This window comes from Ostrinia furnacalis, unplaced genomic scaffold (assembly GCF_004193835.3).
Source record: "Ostrinia furnacalis isolate ACB-3 unplaced genomic scaffold, ASM419383v2 OfSCF1268, whole genome shotgun sequence".
In the NCBI taxonomy this organism is placed as follows: domain Eukaryota; kingdom Metazoa; phylum Arthropoda; class Insecta; order Lepidoptera; family Crambidae; genus Ostrinia; species Ostrinia furnacalis.
The window spans coordinates 1,059,386-1,070,594 of NW_021131507.1; the positions used below are offsets into that span (position 1 = coordinate 1,059,386).

Consider the following 11,209-nt stretch of genomic DNA (forward strand, 5'->3'; position numbering starts at 1 on the left):
TCTATGTGTGTGTTTGTGCCTGAAATATGTTTAAAACCTACCTATGCAAATAAATGAATAATAAATAAAGAAATATAAGACAGAAAGTTGTTTAATAAAATAAACCTACAAGTGTAGACATAGCATAAGTGAGAACTCGTGAAATTTGGCTTGTGAAGAATAGGATGGATTGTTTGTTACTCTTTCATGCAAAAACTGCTGAACGGATTTTGAAGAAACTACAGTATTGTTCTTTTGTTTCGTTGTATAAGTTGGTAGACACTTAAGTCAGAATTATATATTAATTCTAGTATGTGAAATTAAATTTTAGGGTTAAATTAGATTAATTTTATTTTAATTGAATTGCAGATTGTGTGAATTTTAATGTCTAACTAATTTTCCTATACAATGTATTTTGTTTTTGGAATAAATAAATGAATGAATGAATGATATAATTTAAGTACCTACTTATAATCAGTTTGTCTTAGAAAAACTCAATATGGTCCAGTAATATCAAATACTTACCTACTTATTGAGTCTTTCTGTGACAAACTGAAATTCACACGGGCATTATGCCGCGGGCAAAAACTATTTGGACGTGGGTAATAAATAAGCATAATGTATTAAAAAAAGCTGCTGATTGCCTTAAAAACTTGATAACGGATTACTTAGTTTATATTTTATTTTGTGGGAAATTAAGACTTGACTTATTATTATTAAGTAACTTATCATGTTTGTTTTGGTCGCACGTTTTGTAAGTAGCTTTACTTAGATACCGCGGGCTAAAGTATCTTAAACTTACATTTTGTTTACCGCAACTCAGTTGGAAATATTTTTGAGGGATCATTGACGAATTACTTAATGTCGCAATAGTACCTTACATTAATCTTAGTAATTTAAATAATTTAAAGGATATTGGAAAAGTCAAGGCACCTATCTGATAACAGGGTCGAGATAAAGACATTGTTTTTTGTTCAATATCGTTTTAATAACAAGATTGGTGATATACGTCATTTCGTAATAGATAATCGCGAGAAACAAGACTATTGATTGAGAACTAATTAGACGCATGTTTGTAAGCAAGTGTGGTGCATGTTCAGTGGAATAATAGCAAGTGGCAATGGATCCCGAGACTAATAATAATAATGACAGTGTTCCTGAAATGGTTAATAATACAAGTCATAATGGTGATGCCAGACATTTTGACAGAACTTCAATCGCTTCAACTGATAGTAATGCAACTCCGCTGAGATCCAAAATATCTACACTGTAAGTCTGTTTTTCAATTACTTTAAAAATAATTTATTTTAGTTATAGTAATTCCATGTATGCGTGTTTGTCTTGTTGGTTGTCCTAATAAATAAAATAAAATTTACTTAAATTTAATATTACTCGTGTCGATAAAATTGGATATTATACTTGAAATATATTTAAGTAGATAACTTTAGCGTTATCAGTCATTGCTGCTAGTCAAGGAGTTGCTATCAAAACAATAAAACAAATGTATTGTCTGTAGGTAAAGAAAGTATTTTCACCCTTTTTAGTTCCGCGGAATCCCACCAAAAAAAATGTTATGCCTATATAGGTATTGAAGCCGAGACCATAGCTCGCACTGTCAAAAAACTATCAGACCTCATGTACTTAGAGCAAAAGCTTTTAATAAACTCTACACGCGCTGAGTTCACAAAATAATACACATTAGTCAATATACCTACATTAAGTGGCCTGACCGTGCCCCCAGATAAAAACATTTTTGATTGTATGATGATTGTTGCTTTATTGTTAAAATTATTCACTAATAAAATAGTATTTGACTGGCTTTATTTTTTTATTATTACTTACTGCGTTTCTGTCCAAATCCTACTAGACCTTTTCTGAACTTATTCTTCAGGAGATACCAAGCTTTCTTGTAATTTTTGTTTTCGTATAGATTACGACCCCGAAGCAGTAGAAGCAGTAGAAGAACAAGTGACACCTCAGCGCTGGAGTCAGTGTCTGCTTCATCACGCGCGGTTGTTCCTGTTAGGAACATAGATCCCAGTTTGATACAGGTAAGTCGGGAACTTGATATTTATTAGGTAATTTTAAATAAACAAAAACAATGAAAAAATCGAACTGCCTACGGCGGGAATCGAACCCACGAATCGAAATTTGTAATCGCTAAGAATAACGATTCATTAGGTACCTGTCTTATGCCCGTTTTCACCATCATTTCCTAATTTGTAAGTGACCCCTATGAAAGCAAAACTCCTGTTACCGCATTATGCCCGTTTTCACCATCATTCCCTAATTTTTAAGTGACACATAACAGGATTTTTTTCATAGGGGACACTTAAAAATTATGGATTAATGGTGAAAACGGGCATTATTTACTTTTATGGGCGTCCCCCTTCTGGCCCAGATAGGGGCAAGACAATTTTTAGGTCAAATAACTTTGACAGTTCCTTCAGCCCCCCTTTATAATATATTATTACGTCTTCCATGTAGACCGTTTAGACTTTAGGACAGACTTAATACTTCATAAGAAGGTTAAATTACGTTCAATGCTTTATTATCTTTGTTGTTTACTCGTAAGTCTTAATGCCGCGCTGGTCAAGTGGGATACAAATCACGAACATCCAATGTGTCATTGCAACAACATTGCAAATGTTACTAAGCGGATTTACGTCTCTTAAGTGGGCAAGTGGCCACTTTTGATGCTTTTTCAGTTCACTTATATTATGATTTTCTAGACGATGTCTAATCTCAGCTAAAACATCGACTTCTTAAAAAGTTCGCAAACCGAATCAACCGAAAACGTATCAAAAACTCATTTATTTCTGTAAATAGGCTTAAAAAAAGGACTTTTACACAACTTCATATCAAATCATATTAAGTTCCTTTCATGAAAATTTATGCTTACTGAAATACCGCAAGAAAGGGCACTAAGCAATCTAATTTCAGTTCAAGCTTGAGTACATATGCACGCTTTAAAGATTTCGTATAGAGATAGTAGATAAGTAAAGTTATTAATTTCAAAATAATCTGTAAATTAGTTCCGGCTTCAGTATGATTCAACTAAATACTTAGTTGTTGTGGGGTCACCTCGTTACTCGTAATAACGTAATAAGTAAATAATATTTGGTTTATTACACTATCTCTTTACTTTTGCAGAAAACACAACCAAAAGGATGGCATACAATAGTTAACATAGTCCTCGTGGAGGCCAAAGGTCTGCCGGATCCACCAGATGACAGGAGTTCACATAATCTGTACTGTAAATTTCGGTAAGAAAGCAAAACATATTAGGTACTAACTACTTTGTAGAGCTTAAAACTTTTTGGTAACTTCTAAAAAACGAATATTGATATCATTAATTACAAAAGTGGAAGTTTAATAAAATAAGTAAAAAAATCGAAACCTATTTATTTGAATACTTGGTCCCCTATTCAGTCAAAACTCCGTGAATCTGCTTTAGATTTAATTATAACAAGGTTACTACTAATAAGGCAGGTTTATAATTGAATTTAAATGATAAAAGATTACATGCTGTTATCCTTTAGTTTATCAAAACATATGGAAGATAGAACGACTTTGAAACCGTTGCCACGTGAGTGTAACGCAATAGGATCTTCTTATCGACTCTACAAAACACCTATTGATTACCCACTGTCCGTCATGTCATGATTAATTTATTAACATAATTCCGTAAGCCTTTAATCTGGGACAATAGGTACTAAGTTAGTTTTTTATTGTACTCGTAAATACATGACATATAAATTATTTTGAATGCATTGTTTGTTTGTAAATAAGACAAATCACCTAGGAATTTAGATTTTCAGAGTATTTCCATCGAAATTTAATCCATTGTGTAGACACATACGAGTAATATTGACTTTTTTTTTTCAAAATAAATTAGGCTGGGCTCAGAATCGCACAAATCCAAGGGAGTACCAAACACAGCCCAACCGGAATGGCGGGAAAGATTCGACTTGCATCTCTACAAAGACCACTTGCTGAAGCTCTCGCTGTGGGACAAAGGGAAACAGAAAAACTTTATGGGAAGGTTTGTTTTAATTTCAGATTGTTGTTACGCTTGTTCTTAAGAAAATCCAACACACCTGTATTTTATCTACTACTTAGGTAAATTTTAAAAAAGTGTCCTCATAATTTACGATTATTTTTTGGTTGACAGTTCCGTCTTGGACTTGGCTGAGTTAGAAAAGGAGCGGACCCATGAGATCTGGCAAGAACTGGATGACGGTTTTGGAACAGTTCACTTTTCCGTCACCTTGTGCAAAGTGCGAAATAACGTTAACACTTTCAACGGTCAGCTAGCTGAGGGTGTGGTTAGGGCTAAAAATGTTCGTATTTTTGAGTTTTACCTTTTTACGCAAATGCCTTACGAATAAGTGCAAATGCCTTACGAATAAGTGCCGCGGAAATAGGAATGATAGCCTTTTAAATATATGGTTTTGTGCCCTTGACTCTACATTTCTAGATTGTTTCTTTATACATAATAATATAAGATTCTAATATACAAGAATAGTCGCCAGCAAAAACACTTCTATTTTCATGTAATTATTCAGGAATTTCCTAATTCCTTTTCAGGCCATTAACACTTTGAAAAGCGATTGGAAGCTAGTGGGCCAGCTATACGTGAAAGTGACGGGTGCTAAAGGGTTAAATGGAAAACCCAACGCATACTGCACACTGGAGGTAGACAATGAACGGGTACAAACCCACAGCTGCCGCGCCAGCTCCGAACCTACTTGGGACAAAAGTTATGTGTTGTAAGTCGTACTTAGTTGTATTGTGTGTATTTAAGCCCTGGGAATATAACTTTGTTTGTCAGCGTTCTGTGTTTGTATTATGATTGTATCACGCAATTTCATTAAATTAATACAAAATCATTCTAAACCATGCATTTGAAATGCGGGACTATTTCACCCTGTATCGAAATGTTTTAAGCGAATGTCTAGGGGCAAAAATTATCTTTGGGATATATCATATCGTCATCATCATCATTTCAGCCTTTGGCAGTCGTCTGCAGGTCCACCAAGGAGCGCCACAAAGCACGATCTTCCGCTTTTTTCATCCAGCTACAGTCAGCTACCTTCTTTTAGAAGGTTCATTGAACAGGACCTCTTTCGTATGTGTGATAACTACTCGTAAATGCATGTTTATAGCTTTTGAGAAAATGATTGGAAAATAAATAATTTAAATTAAATATTAATTATATAAGTTTTTTTTGTAATTTCTTTTTTGTAAAGTAAGCAATAAATGTTTTTTTTTATTTTTTATTTTTATTAAAACTTAACTAAATGAACAGTTGTTAAAACATGAATGTATCTTTTCTTATCCAGTGAGTCAAGGTTGACAAAAATATGGATGGAAAATAACATATTCCATATTCACGTGCATATAAATAACATCACGTGTTTATAATGGTAATGTTTATGAAAGTAAATTAATAGACCATTTAGTAACATATAATATTGGCAATATTGATTGCTCATTCTTGTTAAACGATTGGTTATTTCTCCTATCTACCGCTACTCGTATGTCTAAATGCGGACTTGACGTAAGTACGTTATCACTTAGTCCAAAGTTTAAATACTAGGATTTCCTTGTTAACCCAGCCTAGTTTGATAATAATTAGTAGTCCAGTAGAATTAGCTTTTAAATCGGAAATAATTCCTACAAAAGATTTTATTGTTTTAATGGCTTTATTGGTTGCCCATTAAGACTCTCCTAAGTTTTCGACTTCGACGGAGTTGTGCTTAAGTGGTGGGGGCCCCCGAAAGAGGCAATTTTTCGGTTTTCTGGTTATACCGCGTAAAGGACTTACCCTATCAAAAAATGGTCTTCATGACGGTTGAAGGGCACTTAATCCTGCATCGAATAAGACCAAATTCATATGTTTTGGACAAACCGTTCTCGCGCTAAAGTTCGGCAAAGTAGAAAATATACGTATAATTAATGACCCTCTCCACGTCCAATGGTTTGTTACCGACAGGCTTCCAATTCTTGAAAAGGGCCACCTCAACCAGTGTAACCCTATCAAGGCTTACGAGCTTGATGCGCCTATCCTTGTTCGTCCCAGCCGTTCCTTAACTGCGGTTGCTGCACCTCTTCCTGGCACTCACCTGAACGACTCTGTGTTACCTACTGTGGCTGCCCCTCTTCCTTGTATCCTCCTGCATGACTACGTTGCCTAGCCGTATGCCTGGTCTAAGGTTCGACGCCAAAAATCAACAACAACAAGTTCATATTAAAACGCTGAAGAGTTTTTTGTTTGTTTGTTTGAACGCGCTAATCTTAAGAATTACTAGTTTGATTGAAATCATTATTTTTGTGTTGAATAGCTCATACATTGAGGAAGGCTATAGGATATATACAATCACTCTACGACTAATAGAGGCGAAGCAGTAAAGAAAAATGTTGCAAGCACGGGAAATAGTATTTAAACTATTTTCACTCGTACGAAGTTGATTTTGTGGCGTCGAACCTTGGACCAGGCATATGGCTAAGCAATGAAATCGTACAGGAGGGTACAAGGAAGAGGGGCAGCCACATTAGGTAACACAGAGTCGTTCAGGAGAGTGCCAGGAAGAGGTGCAGCAACCGCAGTTAAGGAACGGCTGGGACGAACAAGGATAGGCGCATCAAGCTCGTAAGCCTTGATAGGGTTACACTGGTTGAGGTGGCCCTTTTCAAGACTTGGAAGCCTGTGGGTAACAAACCATTGGACGTGGAGAGGGTCATTAATTATACGTATATTTTCTACTTTGCCGAACTTTAGCGCGAGAACGGTTTGTCCAAAACATATGAATTTGGTCTTATTCAATGCAGGATTAAGTGCCCTTTAACCGTCATGAAGACCACTTTTCGATAGGGTAAGTCCTTTACGCGGTATAACCGGAAAACCAAAAAAACGCCCCTTTCAGGGGCCCCCACCACTTAAGCACAACTCCGTCGAAGTCGAAAACTTAGGAGAGTCTTAATGGGCAACCAATGAAGCCATTAAAGCAAAAAAATCTTTTGTAGGAATTATTTCCGATTTAATCAATTTTTGTGTTTAATTCTACTGGCCTATAGATCGATTTATAAGGAGAAGTATTTAAACTGTGCAGGACTCTATAAACGTCAATTAAGAGACTCCACACATTGCATAACTTCTGTTTTTGTTTTGAATTATTCCACGTCAACACTGCATGCTTATCTTCCCGACACATACCTGTGCCAATGTTTTTAAGCGATAAATGTGTTAACTTTTAGCAACGTCTACGACGTAACATCGACTTTAGACTTAAGGATCTACGACAGTTCCATCGTAGCTGCGTTACGCACCGACACCTTAGGAAGGCTGTCTCTACCTCTACTGAGGATCAGTAACGGAGAGTCACGATGGTACGCCCTGAAGTCACGGAACATGAGGGACGGTGCCAAAGGCAACTGCCCAAGAGTCCAACTGGAAATGACTATGTTTTGGAATCCGGTTAGTCACTATCTTACCTATCGATCTGAATTCAATTAGCGACAGATTATTATTTTATATTTGGTACCTAATCGCAAGATGCAACATAATTTTGCGATAGGTTTATTTTGTTGATTATTTGATAAAAATCAACCAACTAATATATTATTTTATTTAGAAAACATTGGTACCTACAGTGAAACAATTACAGACAAATAACAACTGCGACACTATCACCATACAGTTGTAAAAATGTTGTTGAAACTTGAATTTATTGAGTTGAGGAGTTTCTGCAGTAATGTCCCATGTTAGTCCAACTCTACCACAAACGTATTGAAACAACTATGTATTTATTTTATTACCTATATCTACAAATTAATGTGAATATTCCAGGTGAAAGCAACAGTAAGATTGTTCCGCCCAAAAGAAGTGAAACACATCAAAAAGCCCCCAAAGTTCGACGTGGCTCTCGTATACAGCAACATGGAGTTCGTGAGGGATACATTTACATTCCTTCATTATTTTAACGAGCAATACAAGTAATATTCTATTTTATTATTATTGGTAAATATGTGTCTTAATTATGAAAAGAGGGTGACAAAGGTGACTGAGTTTCTTCCGCCACTTCTTCTCAGCACCAGCCCTTAAGTTGTCCCGAAGTGGTGGTAGGGCAAGTTATTTGGGTGGGGCGTATAAGCGCCCTGGAAAGGACCTAAGTACTGAATATAAGCTTTAAATTTGACATTATTTAACTTCATTTTATACCGCAATAGTTTAGTACTTTTTATACATTCTCGGAGACAAACATTCTCTTTATAGAAGTTACTTTATTGATAGTAAAAACATACCTACTACTTACGTACAACTTGCTAAATATCGGATTTTCTCTGCTGGAGGGATTAATGCAATCCATTGGCATTTCGATTATGTTATTAAGGCACGATAAGATAACACAACAACGGCTAATGACACTGTTGTTTCCAACTATGTATGAAAATTCATTTTCAGGAATCTGTTCGAATGGGAAAACCAGGAGTTGTGCTTTGTAACCCTAGTAGGGTGGCTCCTGTTCTGGCTCCACTTTAGTCTGTGGGCTACACCATTGTTGTTGCTGCTGCCTTTCTTCTACTTCTATATTACACAGTCTTGCAATCAACGTAAGTTTGCACTTATTTTGTCAATTTAAATGGTGATCATAGAGGGCTCTAAGATACCATTTGTCTTTTTCTTCGAAAATGAAAGAAGATGTAGATTCTTGAATGTTATTTTAAGACTTTATTAAGTACTTAATTACATAGTAGCATCTTATTTTTTATTTCAGAAGACAGATCAAGTCCGCGAAATTCTAGTTCTGGAGATGAGAGCCCTGAACCAAATGAACACGAAAAGGTATTTTGTTTTTAATTCGTACTGATTTCTCAATTTTTTATAATCTAGTTATCTATACTACGTTAATTTGGTCACGGCTGATGTTAATTTGATATTAAGCTCGAGGTCTTAGATTGATAGAATGATAAAAAAAAATACATTATTATATTAATTCTCAATGTTTTTTTAATTTTACAGACTGAGAAGGGCCTGACTAGCAAGATATCAGGCCTGCCAGAGATGACTCTGACCATCACTGGCGGGGTTGAGTATTCAGTTTCATTGGCCGAAAGACTTTATAAGTAAGTAAAGGTTTACTTGATTCATTACATTACTGATAGCTGTGTATAGGCACTTTTAAACAGCGACGAATTTTCAATGCCTACGGAAATATGCCTAAATGGAAATCTTTTTCACTAACTTTTATGTAGCTTTTAATGTAAACAAATTAAAAATGACTGTTGTTTTGTTTATTTACAGTTTGACCAGCTTCAAAGTGCCTTTCTTAAGCTTTTTAACAATGATGTTCCTGATGATGTCGGCATTTGCTTTCTACTTTATTCCGGTCAACTACATGATGATGGCATTTGGTAAGCAATTATTTTTTTAAAGGAGCTAATGACTTTCTTAACTAAGTTTTTGGTAATAGATATCAAAATTGAATGTTTTCAGGTTTATTTAAATACTCGAGAAGATACATCAACCCAGAGTGGAGACAAAACAATGATCTACTCGATTTTCTATCAAGAGTTCCTGACAACGAAATTTTGGTAAGTTTTCTGTTAAAGTTCCTATTTTCAAAGCTCTCTCTGTACTGAAAATACTTAGGCTGGATTGCACCATTTTACTTTGACAGTAACTTTATCATCTGTATGTATATTGACAGATTTTTGACGTTTGTTCAAGTCAAACTAAGATGGTGTAACTTATAGTTCCAAAATACTGAACTGTCCTATGCATGACATTGACAGTGGGGCGCCACCGTCAATACCGGATCGCTGGTTCCCATTTTTGCCATGTTGGAAACCATATAGTTGAACGATGGTAGCGCCCCCTTGTCATTGAGTTTGGTGGGACAGTTCAGCTTGGGTCATCTATATGAGTAGTTAATTGCTGAAATATTTTTACAGAAAAATTGGAAGGAGTTGAATGTGCCAGAACCCAGTGTGAAGAGGCAGGGGACATATAAAAGACGAGTATCTGATAGTTCATCGTGATATTATTATTATTATGAAAATTATTTTTAGTTGATAATTAACTACCAAAGGGAAGTGTTAGTTTGCACTTAACCCTTCGATTGATTTTGGTACATAGATGTAGGTATACTTATTTATACAGAGAAAGATATCTGGCAAATAAAAGTAGACCCTAAATTTGTTCAGGTAGAGCCCATCTCTGGTGGCTCTACTACGAATCATTCGACGAATTCGACCAGTAAATTAATGAATCATTCTATTATAATTGGGGTATTTAGCTTTACCTTGTAAGAATTTAATAGTCCAGTTCAAAGAGTTAAAATGGCGCTGAATGGCGGTTATGCTATCAATAAAAAAAAGGTTTTATTATTTCAATACAGGAATACAGGTGTAACATAAAGACCGTGCAAAACTTAAGGAGACGGACGAATAACGGCGATTATTTTACTTAGGTTTTTTGTCTAGATGGTCATCCATTAGTCTATTTTCTTATGTTTCACACGGTCTTTATTGGACACCCTGTATGTATAGGGCATTATTTAGAGACGTAACACTTAGAACGTTGAGCGGTATATACTTAAGTTAATAGCTTGTCTTTTGTCTCCGTACCTAAGGCGATACATAAAAGATCATAGTCGCCAATATTATCAATTAAATTAAGAACAATGTTAAGTAGTTTGTGTCAAACTTAAGTGGGTTCTATTATAAACCTATTTTTTACGACTTTAAAATAAAAAAGTATAATAATAAAATATTTGTTTAATTGTTATCTCTTAAAACTATGGATCACAATGGCGTTAGTAACCTATTAATTAATTAACCATTACGTCCTATTTAAGTAATGTCTATCTATTAAATAAATATCATCTAGCTGCGTCCTTGAAATTATCCTCAACAAATTGTATCCATAAATAATTCTAATATAATTTTAGGCAAGAATTTGGCATAGGAAATATTATCAAATGCATATTAAATGACTCTTTACTAACATCGAAATTGGCTAAATGATACCTATTAAAGTTTTATTAAGTGCGGTCACCCATTCGGGCTTCATACAGCAGTTATGCTACTATGAAAGTGTATGACCAGGCTTATTTTTCAAGTTATTTGTAAGTAACCCCCAAAAAATTAAACGGTTAGTCTCTATGGCACTAAATCGTAAGTACAGAATCCCAGATCACAGTGTTAGTCCAGTCTATATTTTGGC

The 11,209-nt window shown here is 35.1% G+C and overlaps 1 protein-coding gene across 1 annotated transcript; it reads left to right on the forward strand.

Moving 5' to 3' along the window:
• The first annotated feature begins 978 nt into the window (after nucleotides 1-978).
• On the forward strand, nucleotides 979-10,957 carry LOC114352186 (multiple C2 and transmembrane domain-containing protein). The gene is made up of 14 exons (XM_028303689.1): nucleotides 979-1,248; nucleotides 1,910-2,030; nucleotides 3,133-3,245; nucleotides 3,878-4,024; nucleotides 4,154-4,322; nucleotides 4,570-4,751; nucleotides 7,240-7,459; nucleotides 7,832-7,977; nucleotides 8,447-8,595; nucleotides 8,760-8,827; nucleotides 9,005-9,108; nucleotides 9,287-9,396; nucleotides 9,479-9,576; nucleotides 9,937-10,957. Exons 1-14 carry the CDS (start codon nucleotides 1,100-1,102, stop codon nucleotides 10,021-10,023), a joined length of 1,863 nt encoding a protein of 620 aa, XP_028159490.1. The 5' UTR covers nucleotides 979-1,099; the 3' UTR covers nucleotides 10,024-10,957.
• The last annotated feature ends 252 nt before the right edge of the window (nucleotides 10,958-11,209 follow it).